At 39.4% G+C, this 16,212-nt stretch overlaps 1 protein-coding gene across 5 annotated transcripts in view; it reads left to right on the top strand.

The window, feature by feature from the left end:
* The first annotated feature begins 7,746 nt into the window (after positions 1 to 7,746).
* Positions 7,747 to 16,212, top strand: part of LOC108706979 (transducin-like enhancer protein 1) — a 52,521-nt gene continuing 44,055 nt past the window's right edge. Inside the window, exons 1-4 of one of the 5 annotated variants that reach the window (XM_018243862.2) lie at positions 7,747 to 8,702; positions 10,714 to 10,814; positions 12,999 to 13,062; positions 13,182 to 13,226. In XM_018243862.2, the coding sequence (XP_018099351.1) occupies positions 8,679 to 8,702; positions 10,714 to 10,814; positions 12,999 to 13,062; positions 13,182 to 13,226 (234 nt within the window). In that variant the 5' untranslated portion in view covers positions 7,747 to 8,678. Of the gene's footprint in view, positions 8,703 to 9,431; positions 9,459 to 10,713; positions 10,815 to 12,998; positions 13,063 to 13,181; positions 13,227 to 16,212 lie in introns of those variants that run through there. The other 4 variants (XM_018243860.2, XM_018243861.2, XM_018243858.2 and 1 more) reach the window with 4 other exon arrangements.

Genomic DNA, 16,212 nt, shown 5'->3' with positions numbered 1-16,212 from the left:
AGCAGATGCCCTAGAATCTGAATTTGGATATGTTACAGTGAGATTCAGTTACAATAGTGTGAGGTTTTGCACAGTGGGTTTTGTTGGCATGAAGCCCAGCTGGTTGCCCACTACTTTTGCATGATCGCCATAATTTTAACATCAGCTATCAACAGTTATCTAGGGCTATATGATTCTGAAAGTGTGTCATCTTTGATGAGTGTTTGGTAACAGGGCAAAGGCAGAGTCATATATATAAATGGAGGGAGGCGTTTAGTGAGCAGCGAAGTGTTACAGAGTAGGGTGAAAGATTTAGAGTACACCACAGGCCCCACTCACCTTCACAGGCCCTGCCCCAGACCCTTTGCACCCCCACACCACAGTAAAAAAGCTACATAAACATGGGTGCTATAAAATGAACTCTAAAAACCCACCCCACCTATAGACTTGTGTATGTGCAGTAGGGTAAAATATGAAAATTGGCTGCACTCAACTGCATGTGTGAATCTGCCAGAGAATGACTGGGAATGTTAACATGCAGCACTGTTTTAATGTTTTACCAAGGCTAAGGGTCTTGGCAAACTCTCTGCACCTTAGCAAACTATATGCACCCTGCACTGGGAGGGTGCTCCCACTGTGAGTAGCCATGTTGGGGCACATGCTCACTCATTATGTGCATGTGTTTAATGCAGGATTGGGGAACACTTTAAATGATCCTACACCAAATGCAAGGCGGATGGTGTTTCTAAAAAGGTCTAGAAAGTGGCTAGGCTTCTACACCTTTGCAGCTTCTCCAGACCATCTGCCATTATTTCTGCAGTCCTTTAACTGTTGCTGAGCTAAACACCCAGTGTTGCTAAACAGCTATAGGCAAAATGTCTAGGGTTTTAGGCCCCTGCTGCTCCCTTCAAAATCATGGACTTTTGTAGTTCAACCATTTAAAAATTACAGGTAGCAAATCAGTGCCCCAGGCAACTGCCTAACTAGTTAATCTGCAGAGATGAGCTCTAGAATCAATTCAAAACAGTTCTGTCATGTTAATTGCAGTATTTACATTTTTTACATAGGATCACAAGTCTCTTAAATGCCAGGTAAGCATTATGCTTTCAAAGTGCTCTAATATTACATTCTGCTCAGGAGCTACATCAACAAACCTGTTTAACAGATTGACTTCAGGCTATTAATGTAATAAATAGTCCTTAACACTGCAATTTACAAATGGCTCAAAGCAACTCTAGTAATGAATAAACCTGTATATTCACATAGTTCTGCCACTATTATCCTAAAATGTGCTACGTGTTATCCGTACCTTTTTTTTTTTCAACTTATGTCCCATCTATCAGTTTCACATACTGTGCAATATATAAAGCTTCGATGCTTTTTATTTCAGTAAGCTCACACTGTGTGGCAAAGGCAGATAGTGTTCTCAAAATCTGAAATCTGAAAGTGAGGCCAGCAATATCATTAACACGCTGTGTAAGATCAAAGAGGACAATTGTAGTCACTAAGATATAAAATCCAGACTTCTTGGGGAAGATTGAAAAGATAATCAGTGAATCATCAGTTGACTGTTACTGTTTGATTAGTGAAAACTAATTGACAGTAAGACTAAATAAATACAGTGGTGTGTTGTTGTCCCGAACTGTGGGTTTTGCAAAAAGCTGTTAACAAAAATAACAAGATAAATGTTCTTACCTTTTGCCCTATGTTGGGGCCTGTCATTGCAAGGAATGAATTGTCCTGTTTGGTTAAAGGGAAAGTACGCACACTAAAACAGTAAGACATTTTCTCTACCAGCAAATTTCTGCTGGCAGGAAAACCCCCAATACATCTAATGCAGAGTACCTTGACATTAATAGCAACCAGCACGCATTGCACACACTGGTCAGATTTTGGTCTGAAAATGCATACGATTATTTTTTGGGTAGGCAGGTACCTTGTAAATTGTCATTACAGGGGATACTGGTCTAAAATTCTTATTTACAAAGAAATAAAATACAAAGAAATACAAAATATAAGGAAATTGAAAATCCCCAAGGTGTTCCATGACCATATAAAAACACAAGGTCAAGTACTGTTATACAGGTTATGGAACGCTGAGATTATGTCAAATATCCTCAAAACTAGGAGTACATCTTTTTTTACAATACCTAAGTGGGTTGAGACACAAAATACTGTACATTACTTTGCAATATTTTTGTGTGTAAACATAGGCAACATGCAAATGACTGGGCTTTGCTTGATGACACAATGGTTTGTGATTAGCAATAAACAGTTTTGTTTTCGACAGGCAAAGAAAAAAATTTGCCAAGACAAAATTGTTGGTGAGACAAAAAAGTCATTGACTTTAATGCATTTGGACAAAAAAAGTTGATGAGACAAAAAAGTCATCAAAAGAAAAATGGCCATTGACTTTAATGCATTTAGAGTGAGAAGAAAATTGTTGCTCGCATAAAAATTTGTTGAGCGTAAAAAAAAAATGTTGATGCCCGTTGACTTCAATGCGGTTCGCAAAATTCTCTCTGTTTCGCAAGTTCTATTGCTATTTGTGATTTAAACATTTATTTTCATATGTTAAACAGTTGGGTTTATTCTGACCTGTATGAAGTTTGTATGTGCCTGTGATTGTGACATAAGATTGGAAGCTCCATTGTGGTTGAGACGCAGGTAATTGACATTCTTCCTAAAGTTATTTGATTATGTCAACAATGGGTAGATAAAGTATGCAGCAATATAATGTTTCCACATTGTTGTAATAATATTTTCATACAAATGACTTTTTCAGACAGGATAAGAGCAGCGGACACTTTATCCTTGGATTGCATACGAGGCCACTACTTTGCTAGTGTTATCCTTTTTTCAAAAAAAAAAAAATTCTCTTTAGGTTAAAAGGCTGCTGGCTGCATTTTTTGTTGTTCAAAAAGTAGCAGGAAACTCTAGAAAAAGTCTCTCTCTCTGAACTTCAGCAAAGCACCATAAGGGCACATTAAGCATTTGCCATACTTTTCACTGCCTGCGTTTTAGAGGCAGGATGGTAGAAGCAGATGCTCTCCTTTATGTTTCTGTGTTTAGCTGCACTAACAGGTATGGCATCAGCCTGAATGCAGCTACACGGAGCAGAGCAAAATATTGCATATCAAAGCATGAAAACCTATTAGGTTTTCTGATAGAAACAGCCATTTGATTTTTACAGGCTATGTCAATAAAAGACAGTTTGGGGAGATTAGTCGCTCTAAGAAGAAGTGATTTGTCACTGGGCGACTAAATCTCCCCTAATCTTTGCGTGTGTCTCTGCTCTAAAAGGGATATCAGAAGTAGTCCTGAGTGGTATTTTATAACATAGCTATCTACCATACTGTAAGCTTTATCCAGAAATACTAATGACATTCCAGCTCAGATGGCTCTGTATATTTATTATGTGAAATATACATTATTAATAATAAAAAAAATAAAACTGTCCAAAGTCCTCAAAGTGAGTTGTACCTTCTAGGCCCCTCAACTGTGAATTAAACATCAAAAACAGACCATCAGCCCTCTATCTTCAAATTACTTTGACCAGCATGGCGAATCCCAACCAGTCTCCCCTCGCCCCCAAATAACACACCCTTTTACTCTCTTTTCATTATTATGCAGCTCAGGGAACTAACAGGATTCTTTATTTATTATTTTTTAAAAACTATAATAACATTAGTATATAAATATATTTACACAGTTCATTGCCTGTTTATACGTTTATGTAAAATGATACGCTTTCTGGATTTCTAAAAAGAAACAGATGTTTGAAATGATACATATTGTCAAGGCCCATGCCACATTCACAATGCAGTGCAGTAGTTATTTATCTTTATAACATTGACCATGATGTCTTGCTCACTTGACACCTGGAAATGTTTTAGTCTTTATTTATATGTACTGGAGATTCCCCTAAAGGGATAATAAAAGCAAAATGAGAAAATGTGCTGTTTGGTAAAAGGCTGGTGTTCATGGTTAAAAATTTCTCTAAAATAAACATAATGCAAATCTTTAACTTGGACGACTTTGGGGTGGAAAGGCTCTTTGTAGTGTGTTATTTACATGGTCTTTTAGCGTAACCCAGAACCATGGAAATGTCACATGCTGTTGTAATGATAGAAAAGCAGATTAGGAGTAAACCTATTAGTACATAGAAAGAGTTGGCTTTATACACTGCAAATAGTGGTGATAACAGAGGAGCCCTATTTTGTTCCCTGTTTTATATCTCTGGTGCTTTGCTTCATGTGTGTAGTTATTAATATAGGCGCTGAAGCCATGAAGCAGAACAGCAGGCCTTTAAGTCAGCAATAGCATTAATAATGACATTATCCCAATTTCTGTGTGTGTGTGTATGGGGGGGGGGTTATTACTGTTATAAGTTAAATGTATTTCAGTTAGCCTTTTATGTTTTTATTGTTATGTTTTGTCTTAACTCGAATTGCCGCAGCAATTAATAAGCTTGATTTCAAGCAAGCAACAAGCACTCCATTTTTATTTACTGAACATTTAGGCCTGTAATTGATGATTACAAAGCCACTGCTGCGCTACAGACTTACATAATGCAAATAGCTAATCTCATGACATTTATCATAAATAAGAGCCCTTTGTTGAAATATAATCCTGGCGGGTAATTTAAAGTCTTAAGAGATCTGTGTCACAGGACACCATTCACAAGAGCTTGTTGTAGGAATAACAATACATTATAGGTTCTTATTCTAAGCACCACATCACCATCTGGCCCGGTGTACACAGAAAAAGTGGGTGGGGCCTAGCATTCTGCGGCCTAACCTAAGAGAAGCAAAAAAAATACTCAGCTTTTCTGTTTTGAAAATACAAAATGTGTTCAAGAGCAGGATTATATTAAAATACAAAGGATACTCTAGAGCCCACTAAGACTGTTCAAAGTTAATTGCTGATTGGTTGCTACTGAGGACTGCACATGTTCAGTTTAGCACCTATGTTAGTAAATAATCTTTTGAGTCTGCTGCACAGTCACAAAATTGGGAAACGTTTACCATGAATTTAAACCCCTAAATGCCTTGTGGCATTTCCCCTTCAGACCTGCATTTGATTACAATTAACCCAGGGGTGCCCAAAAGGTAGATCGGGATCTACCACTATATCTTTAGCTGGTGATCAGTAGATCTCAAGACACTGTAACAAACAGCTTGACTTAATCACTGTGCTATTTCATTCTTTTCATTCAGATATTTATGTTATGGTTACATAAGAATTAGTTGTTTGTTAAATATATAGTGAATAAAGTACCCCCTCTTGTAAAATATAAGGATATTATAAGTTACCGGGGAGTTTCATGACCATATAAAAACACGAGGCCGAAGGCCGAGTGATTTTATACAGGTCATGGAACTCCGAGGTAACTTCTAATATCCTCATATTTTGCAACTGGGGGTACTTTATTTATTATACTACACAAGTTTCAGTGAGTCATGTGACAGAAATGACATCAGAACTCACCGTTTATAACTGATGACATCAGAACTCACCGTTTATAAGGATATAATTTACAAGATATTCATTGCTTTTGTGTATTATAGCAATATACATTTTCTCATAACTCAATATTTAAGTAATATTTTCCATGGAAAATAATGTTAACAATGCCTCTATGGATGTAAATCATAATGGGACAACATCACTAAAAGTAGACCTCCCATTAGCAAAGTATGGGCACTCCTGAATTAACCTAATGCTACATTGCCCTTACATAGGACCAACTGGGCAGCTTATGAGTTGACAAATTGATGGGCCAAGTATGGGCCTTTCATTATATTTGCTTTGTAAATAGCGGATTGTCACATTTTAAAGTGGGTGGAAAATCCTGTTGGCGGAAGACTGCACCTAGCTGCAGATATGGTCCACGAATGAGACGTCTGTATGGGCCACCCATGGGATCTATCATTCGTCTGAGAAATGAAAAACAAGATCAGTCTGATAAGAAAAATCACTTCCATGACCTGCGTGACACAGGGGCCGGTGTGCTCTGAAAGCTTGCAATTCAGTTAGCCAATAAAAGGTATCACCAAACGTTACATTTTCTGCATGACCAAACGGTGCAAAGAGCTGCTTGACTGAAGGCCTAACCAATCAGGGTCAGCTTTGGTCACACATAATTAGAACAGATCTGATTTTTAAGTATCTGAGATCTGTCTAAAGCTGGCCATAGACATGCAGATTTCGCCATTGTGTGGGATGAATGATCAGACATCCCAATCTTCCGACAGTAGTGACAGTCACCCATTGATTTAGGGCAGTACATGCAGAGAAATTATCGTCAGCAGACAGAAATATTTCAATCTGTCCGATACACTAAACGACCGACCACCATGGTATGAAAAATATCGGAACAATCGACACAAGGTTCGAAAATTGTACGAAATTTTGACTATACCTTTGCCTCTAAGGCCAGCTTTAGCTGAACCTATGGTTTAACCAGCAGATCAGATCAGGACAGGCTCTTCCCTTTCTTCAGTATATAATAAATACTCTGTGGAGGCAAGGGTAACCTTAACAATGGAAACAAAGTCTGAAGTGTGAACAAACCTTTAAAAGTGTTTATTTTATTTCAACCCAGCGGAGTCATGTGAAAGATAAAAGTAATCACACGGGAGAAGTGGCAGTTCTGAGTTTGAGGAATCAGTTAGGGCTCTTACACATGGCAGTTTTTAGCTGCACTTCAGCCGCAGAAGAGCGCAGGAGTAGACGCAGTCAATTATTTTGAAGGGGGCTGTACTCACACAGATGCATGTATGCCCCGAACGCAGGTGAAATGCAACATGCTGCGTCCCACCCTGCGTTTGGCGCATAAATGCGTCTGTGTGAGTACAGCCCCCTTCAAAATAATTGACAGCATCTACTCCTGCGCTCCCCTGCGGCTGAATGGATAAAGTGCAATGCAAGGAAGCGCAGGTAAAAATGGGTGTGTGTAAAAGTCCTGAGTCTTGTGACACATTCGGGGAGATTTAGTCGCCTGGCGACTAATTGCCTCTTCGTCAGGGCGTCAATCTCCCCAAACTGCCTTCCCGTCTCGGCTACAATGAAAAATTGTGACTAAATCTCCCCGAATCTGCCCATGTGTCACCACCTTTAAACTCACTGGGTCTCATTTACTTCTAGCAGATACATTTGCCCTGGTGCAATAACCCATGGCAACTAATCAAATGTTTTGCTTTCATTATTGTTCCTGCAGCTGGCTGAACACAGCTAATGACAGGTTGCTATGGGTTACTGCCCAGGTGCAAATGTGTCCAGTGTTAGCAAATGACCCCCCGGGGAATTATAGTCCATAGAAAAAAAAACAATGCTAAATACAATAAGCCACAAAGAAAGGTTCCTGTAGGAAGACTAAAGGCAACAGTGTTCGCATAGCAGCAGTACAGAAGGATAACGAGATGTCCAGAGCAGCAGGCAATATATACACTGAGCCCAATACTTGATGTGCTGCTTGCCACCCAAGACTAGTACATATTTAATTGCTTTCGTGAGGCACGCAGAACATTACGAAAGCAGCTCGCAGCCATCTCCCATCCCATCTAAATGGAAGCACGTAGCATGCCTTGCCACTGAAATCCTCTCATACATTTTAACATTATAAACACAGACGCTGCATGACGCTCTACAGCCCACGTTACTTTGATTGACAACTCAACAGCTACTTCTCCATCCTGCCAACCCCGCCTACTTATGCTGCCATTCAGTCCCGCCCTCCATTCATGTGATTGGTCCACCGCGGCGCCCTGAAGCCCGGGTGGAAGGTTTCCGCAAGAACAACAAGGGGAAGATGTCTATTGGTTCAGAAGCTAAAGCAACGTCAGGACACCACGTTGGACTGTGCAGAGGCGATTGGCTTCGGCGAGGAGAGCCTTCTGAATGTGTGGGAGGGGCAGAGAGCTGGTTAGTTGGAGGAGTGTGAAACCGCGTGTTAATGTAAGCAGTTGTGGAGAGGCGAGGCCGGCCTGAGATATTGTGTCCCGTGAGCTGACATCGAACGGCCCTAGCCAGCTGCAAGTTTCCGCTCGGCGCGGCTTCCAGGATATAGGCCGCTACTGGCCGCACACGGAGGGCACTTTTCTGCAGTGCGGATCACTTTGGGGATAATTTGTGGGGCTCATCACTTGTGCGTGGAGATTGGAGGAGCCGGGGCTGCTAAGCAGCGCTTTTTGTTATTATACGTGTCTCCTAAAGGATTTCCCCATCTGGATATTTATTGGTTCCTCTCGGTGTTTCCCGGGGCCACATCCTGCCCCCCACCGACACTAAGAGCGGAGGCTTTTGTTCCCATCACCTTCCTGCCGTGATGCCCTCGGGCTGCTGCTGAGCCCTGCGGGGGGTTTATACTTTCTGCTCACTGGCTGCTTTTATTCACTGTGGATCTGTGTGGAACAGGGAGGGGATCTCTCTGCCCTGAGTTGACTGGGAAAGTTTGTTAGGCGGCCGGAGCAGGAAGCACAGAGTGGTCTCACCGGGGTGCTGGGAAGGAGCTGCACACAAAGGACGGGAGAATAAAGGAGGCGGCAGGATGCTGCTCTAGTTACCCCCACCCCCTGCTTCCTTGTCGTCCCCCATTCAGCGGGACGCACCGATACTGACCATCCGCCTGGGCTGGGATTGTGAGCCAGCGGGCGAGAATTGAGTTTCCAAGGAGCAAGGCGGCGCCTGGGAGAGCCATGTTTCCACAAAGCAGGCACCCGGTGAGTTCTGCGCCTCTGGTCTTTTTGTACTCACGGGCCACAGGCGGCGGCGCTCACTGTCCCCCCTTGTGTATGGGCCCTGGGCTGGAGTCCTTGTCCTCAGAGCACCCCATCGCTTTTGTTGCGCTACAACTCTCCGCATCCTCCTCGAGATTGTAGTTCAATAACTGGAGAAGCAAGTGGGAACGTATTTATCTCCATTGGATCTGCTTTTTCTTGTCCTTTCTTTTGCCCCCCCCCCCTTCATCTGTGTTTGATCTGTAGGTAAATGTGTTTTGTGTGCAAGGGTGGCCTGTTTGTAGGCCGTGTCCCCACGTGGGGGAGATCAGTGTTCTGCTGCCCCCTAGACAGTGCGGTGGGAAAGGGAACCATTGTCTCTGCTGTCTTGGAGCAAATAACCCCAGAGTAGATCAATTAAGAATGCTCATGGGAAGCCCACATCAGTAGTGTATACAGACTAGTGCCATTAATAGCATAAGCACAGGCTCCTTCCAGTAAAGCTGATCTTATATTGCAGCCTTTCTTGTGATGCCCAATTTGCCTAACTTAAACCACTCAGTGTTGTTACTGCTGTACAAATATTCTTAAATACCTTTTGTAATGCAATGCCACAGGGCTTTTTTTTTTGTTTGTTTGCTGAATCCAAAGCAATGACCAGGCCAAACGCATTTTTATTGTTCTAGTCCATCTTGTTGCGGTTTCCAATGGTGTGATTGGCTGTGAAGATCAAAGTACACCACGCTGACTGCTCTTCAGGTGTATTACTAATCCATCATTGTGGCAAGGCCTTTTGCTTGCTGTATGTCCCTGTGTACAATGTCTCCCTCTTGATTCCCCACATTGTTCAGCTTTCAGTAGTATGTTGGAGCTTTATCCGCTGAGCATGATTTGCTTTGCCTCTTTTGCAGAGATCCCCCTTGTCCTTGTTTGGTTAGACCCTTTTTTTTGTTAGATTTGTGAAGTGTAAATGACAGGCCACAATTGCCTAAGGAAGGTAGTCCTCATTGTACAACCTTAGCTTTGGCAGAAGAATTTTCCAATCAGAAAGCTGAATTATATTTAAGCATCATTGTACATAATTGCAGTTTGTTGCTTGGAGAACATTCCACTCTCAGACTTGCCTAGTAGCTTTAAAGTCACTTAAGGCCTCATTATAAGATGACAAGGCCACTGGATTCATTGTCGGACTGGCCCACAGGGATACCAGGAAAAGTCCTGGTGGGCCAAGGTGTCAGTGGGCCCTCATGCTGCTAAACATTTGGCTTATTTCATGGTCATTCCCTATTTCTATGAGAACAAGGTGGCTAAATAGATGGAATAATAGATTATAGTATGTAAAGAAAAGGAGAATAGATGAGTGAGGAAAGGAAGAATAATAGTACTAAGAGTGGGCCCCTGGTCTAAGTTTAATTGGTGGGCCCCTAGTCAAAGGTTTTTGAGTGGGCCCCTGGTATCCCAGTCCAACACTGACTGGATTTGTTGCTTTATATTCCTTGTGCCCATTTCAGTTCACAGGTTTATGTTTAGCTTTTATTGCAGATGTTTGATGCATTAAACTGTAGGGATACAATGTTATATTTATTATGATTGTCACCAGGGTTTTAAGGGGTATATGTGTCTATTTATGCTCTTACAAGTGAGCTTTGCTTTTTGTGTGGGAGCTTTGGTTGTTTTTGTTGGATAACCTAAAAACTCTATAGACTTTATCAATATTGGTACAGTGTGTTTAAAACAATACCAGTCACACCCCTTCCTCGTTTGTCCCTGTAAGTACAATCCTGGCTGTATAAGTTGTTAGTTTATTCACACTGGCATTGGGTGAGTTAATCAACATTCTTGCTTTGCTTGGCAAGTCAAATGGAAACCGTTCTTGATGGCTTCTATGAACCAGTTGTGGGAATTCGATTGGGGGGGGGGGGTGTTATGTCTGCTTTTCCTCGTGTATTGGTGAAGTAGAAGCTGTATTGAAGTTCTTGTTTTAATATTTCGTTCCTGTCTTTTGGTCCTCCAGACACCGCATCAGGCTGCAGGCCAGTCATTTAAATTCACTATCCCGGAGTCCTTGGACCGAATCAAAGAAGAATTCCAGTTTCTTCAAGCTCAGTATCACAGGTGCGTGCATAGAAAGGAAATTATTTTTCTTAATCTTTATCTTAGAAGCATATATTAGTCATAACTTTGGGTTTGAGGATTCAGAGCCTCGTTTGTTTGGAAGTTCATGTTTTAAATGTTTTAAATGTCAAAGGGAACATTTGGCGATTCTGATTTGGCAATCTAATTACGACACATAAATTGCCATGTTTTGTTAGGAAGTTTTATCAATGATTGCAACAAGTGGAACATACATTTCCAACTTTCATACACCACTTTCAAATCCAAATAAACAGCAGTTGAATTTGTGTTAATGAACAAATGGGCAGAACATAGCCTGCTTATTATGTTTTAAATCAGGCCTATGCAAGTAGTAAAGTCTAAGCTATATTATGGTGTTGTTTTTTTTTATATTGCATATCCTTTAAAGGGATTTTCAGAGAAAGTATTGGCACATTAATTCTCTGTGTGGCAAAAATACCCTTTTCTATATTGCACTGTTGGGGTAAATGGTCTATTCTATATATCCGTGCTCCCCGAGCAGTAACTTGCGAGCAACATGTTGTTTACCAACCCCTTGGATGTTGCTCCCAGTGGCCTCAAAACAAGTGCTAATTTTTGAGTTCCAGGCTTGGAGGCACGTTTTGGTTGCATAAAAAACAGGTGAACTGCCAAACAGAGCCTCCTATAGGCAACCAGTCCATATAGGACAGCCAATAACAGCCCTTATTTGACTTCCCCATGGACTTTTAAATGTAAAAAAGAGTTGGAGAGCAGCACAAGCATCAAAATGTGGCTCATGAGTAAAAAAAGTTGGGAACCCCTTCTATTGATCTTCACATAAAGGAAAAGACTTTTCACACTAGGTGATGCTGTTTCCAGTCAAAGATAACCGTTTACCCTTTTTTCCAAGCTGTTGTTTTTTTCTATTTTTCTATCTCTTACTTCTGTATGTGTTCAACCTGCCTGAGAACGGTCAATATTTGCTATTCATTTTGTAACAAAATCTTGAGTTGAAAACACCAGATGCGTTAAAGCTGTTTGCCCACAGCAGCCTGCTTTACAGTAACAATGTATTGTTTAAATAATAAATTAGATTTTTTGTGATAGTGTCTGACACAGATGCAAAGTAAAATTACGTTTCTTATGCTGGAAAGCTCTTCTGTTTAATTTCCTGAAAATATTCTCTAGATGTTAAAAATGTACCATTTAAAAGGCATAACATCATAATTAAAACACAGAAACTGTAACTCAAGGCTGTCAAGGGATTATGGGAGTTGTAGTTCATCACCCTTAAAGGCAATATGGTAGATATTGTGCTTAAATATTTGTATTCAGTTTAAGCTTCATTTACTGAAATGTAGGTTCTGATATGTTCAGACAATATGACTGGTGGTAGTTTTTATATTTATTTGTGATTCTTTTAATTGTCTTTTTTTTTTTAATTCTGCAACACTTTTGGAATTAAGTGGTTGCCTTTTTTTTATTAGAATCAAGATATTAGTTTTCAAATTGAGTTTGGCTGAGAAGTTGGGGAGATCTGAATAGAATTATAAAATACAGAATACAATCTAACCAACTGTAATCCTAAAGTCCGTTTGCCTTTTGGATTGAACCAGTTCGCTTTGTAGATTGCAGCATGTAAAGAGATTAGATCTGTTCTCATCAGCTTTACAGTTGAACTTTATTTAAACAGATTTAATGCTATAAACTGCAAAAACAAACTTCTACCATGGCAGAGATTTGCCATATATAATGCAGTGTGTTGGATTCTGCATTCATCATTTGTCTGTCTCACCCTTGTGGATGGGATTATGATGAGAGTTGTGTTTTGTTCAATAGTTTCCATTCATGACTGCAGTGCAGGCTATGAACTGTGCCTTTAACCATAGCACTAGTTCTCCACCTTCTAACAAGAGCCCTCCCCTTCTGTCTACATCACATGTCAACACTGAGATTGTGTGCTTATGCTGTCTTTCTGGTTTGGTCTCTTGTGTACCTTATCAGTGGTAATGGACATAAGAGACCTCATTTTAGAGCCCATGTTTGCTTCGTCTACAAAGTAGTCCTGGATTAGTTCTGACATTAAGCTACATTCAGCTAAAGATTTATTTTCCTTCTCAGTTGTGTATTTAAGCATTATATTCCAAACAATCAGATGTGCAAATCATAAGGCAATTTTGTATTTTGCTTTTTTTTTTCCAGCCTTAAATTGGAATGTGAAAAATTGGCAGGCGAAAAGACAGAGATGCAGAGGCACTATGTCATGGTATGTAACAACTGACAAAGTTGTATTGTATTTAATTGTAACATTTTTTTTCTGTAGCATTAGTTACATCTGATCTAATCCTGTTTGATTAACCATGTATACATTTTCTTGTTTTACAGTATTATGAGATGTCCTATGGACTTAATATTGAAATGCACAAACAGGTAAGTTAAGTGATATTCATTTTAATGATGGGCGAAATATAGTTTGGATTTCTTTCCCACAAGTGGTATTGCTTAAAGTATTTTCCAGTGCCTGCTCTGGTTGCTGAAGTTAGCAGTCTGATGACTTGGTAAATGTTGTTCAAGTGCACAATAAAAAGTGTACACAGATTAGATCTGCTGAATAGAGCAAGCATTTACTGTTTGTTCTGTTTCTGATGAATGTGGGAAAACACATCTGTGGAACAACTTGACCGTTAATTGAGCATATACACTGCTCACTTATGATTGTAGACGATCAATTTTGTGTTGTCTGACCGTGCTTTTATAGCTTTTTATTAAAACATCAAATACAGACCCTAACTACAATGCCTAAAAATGATTTAATGTAGCTCAGTACCAATACTATTTTTTAATGGTCATCTACTGTAATATAATTTTGTAAAGCAATTAATTTTTTAGTTAATTTTTGGAATCCATTTGATTGTCTTTGTTTTAATTGGGAACAGGCACTTCTTATAGTACCAATCCTACCTGCATTCACCACCTCTTTAATCACATCATGATTGATTTACATTACATGTCGCTGCATTGGCAGAGTAACCCATGACAACCAATCAGTAGATATCTTTTTATTGTATTCGGCAGTTAGATTAGTGAGAATAAGTATCTGCTTGTTTGTGGTTTACTATGTTGGATTAACATTTACCTATAACATGACCTCAGTGAAGTGTTGTTCAGAAGAGGGTTTGAGAAAAGTTCGTTATGAGTCTGCTATAACTTTAATCTTCTAAGTGACTGCATAGTATTAAAAAAACATAATTGTGACAAAGGGGCCGTGTGTTTTCCACTGTTTGTGTATGCACATGGTTTATGCCACATGGTATTGTATATTACCCAAAAAAGCATATATCTGTGTATTTATATTAACCTAATGTTGTTTACTGTTGAAATTAATGGAAGCTTTTGTCGTGTATTTTAGTAATTCTTTTTGATTTTGGCCAGTAGTTGCACCTGTGCAGTTTAGAACGATTTTGGTCAGTAGTTGCCTAGTCACTATGCTTCCTATTATGAGTATCAGCAAGGATATTGTCTGGCAATTATTAATGTCCAAAACATCCGATTTGTTGTTTTTAGGACTCTAATTCTACAATTTCAATCTGATTGTTCTTTCAGATTGTTGCATTCCAACAGCAATCATCTGAATGGGCTTCTTAACAGGTGTTTAAAAGAGAATGTCTACTGGAATGTATACTACATGCTTCAAACACGTATATTATGTTGAAATTCATTTTGAATGCTTATATGGGTGCACCCAAAGATGTGAATGCTTAAGGGTATGACCAGACAAAATAAAATGGAATCCATTAGCTTGTGGTTAGGTGCATTCAAACCTGTATCTCAAAATGCCCCTTAATAGTGGTTATGCAAGTTTTTTTTTTTTTTTTTTTTTTTTTTTTTTAGCCTTTTCTTTCAACCATACAGGTTATTTATTTTTTATGTAAGTGGTTCCCTCTTTGTTGTACCTGATTTTTTTAATACATTGCCTTGCAGCATATGTACTACGCTTGTAAAATGTCATCACTTGTGAAGTACAAATAGGTCACTGACTTGGAAAACTTGAGGTATGAGCCTTGGTTTGCATGCTCCCATAAAATTCTCACTTATGGCTACTATAATGGGAAATAAAGAGTATTGAACTGGAACAAGGCACTAAGGGCCTCATAAGAGAAGAGCAGCTAAATGATTGCTCAACCCAGAGGACCCTCAATTGAGCATGCTTTGTCTGCCAAAGAAAGCCTTAATGGCAGGGTGTAAGTATTCAGCAGATTTGCTGACGCTCACTTTTTCATCAAGATGAAGGTACAATAAGTCTTTAAGAAATCGATTGCCTCTTAAAAAAGATTATCATTAGATGAAGTAGCACAGTTGGACACATTTCAAAGTGCAACAATACACGTCTTGCTTGATGTATATGTGCTATTCCATCTAAAATTCTTGTTTCATTAAATTAAAGAGCATGGCTGACCGACCAGGGCACAGCTAAGAAATTGATTAGTTCAGGCTTGAGGCCTTGAGAATATACAAAACCCTTTTAGCAAGCAATTGTTCTAATGCAAGGTTTCTTTGTTGGTTTGTTTTGCTTATTTGTGCCCTCTATGCAGTGATCCGGAAGTTGCTGAACTACTAAAAGCTGACGATAATGGTCATTTCAGATTGTGATGTCAATTCATCCAGTTTTTTTTTTTCTTTCAGGAAGGTCTTTAAGCCTTTATAAAACCTGATTAGTGTTATTGCTGTTTCTAAGAAACCTACATCTGTCAATCACGGCTTTATTTGCTTAAGGCAATAGCATATATTTAAAAGAGAGGGTGTGTGTATATTTTCAACAGTGTATTATACAGACTTATTAGAAAACAATTGTGTTTTGCAACCTTATGGACACTGCCATTAATAGTACGGAGAAACAAATTGTGACCCCCCCTTCCCCAACATACCATATATGCTTCCCTCCTAGGTCCAAGGTGTTTTATACATTTTTTAAAAACATTTTCTTCTGTATATTTACACACACACACACGTTTAAATATATATGTGTATGTCTGTATAATACATATTTATGCATTTGTACCTTTAGATTAGCTGAAAATATGACTTCTATTTGCCAAAAACACGTTTTGATTTTATGTCTTTATCTATAAAAAAAAAAAAAAGAGAATGGAATGTTTTCTTGGGCCAAAGCCATTAATAATTCTAAAGAGGCATTTGGTAGCTAGTAATCATAATTCTTATTAAAAACTGGTGACGTCTAGACCCCAGGGTGCAGGCAACCTCAAATTGATGCTTTTTGTTGACTGATCACCAGCCTGGCCTAAGTGCTCATTATGTTGTAGAGAGGGCCTTTGGAGCTCTCATTAAGTTTGACAGGATTTCTCTCTAGGGGGAAACTGGGCATTAGCTAGACTCCTGACAGGCTGAAATTATTCTT

The sequence above is a fragment of the Xenopus laevis genome, chromosome 1S (assembly GCF_017654675.1).
Source record: "Xenopus laevis strain J_2021 chromosome 1S, Xenopus_laevis_v10.1, whole genome shotgun sequence".
Classification (NCBI taxonomy): Eukaryota; Metazoa; Chordata; class Amphibia; order Anura; family Pipidae; genus Xenopus; species Xenopus laevis.
This window is presented reverse-complemented; position numbering and strand designations above follow the sequence as displayed.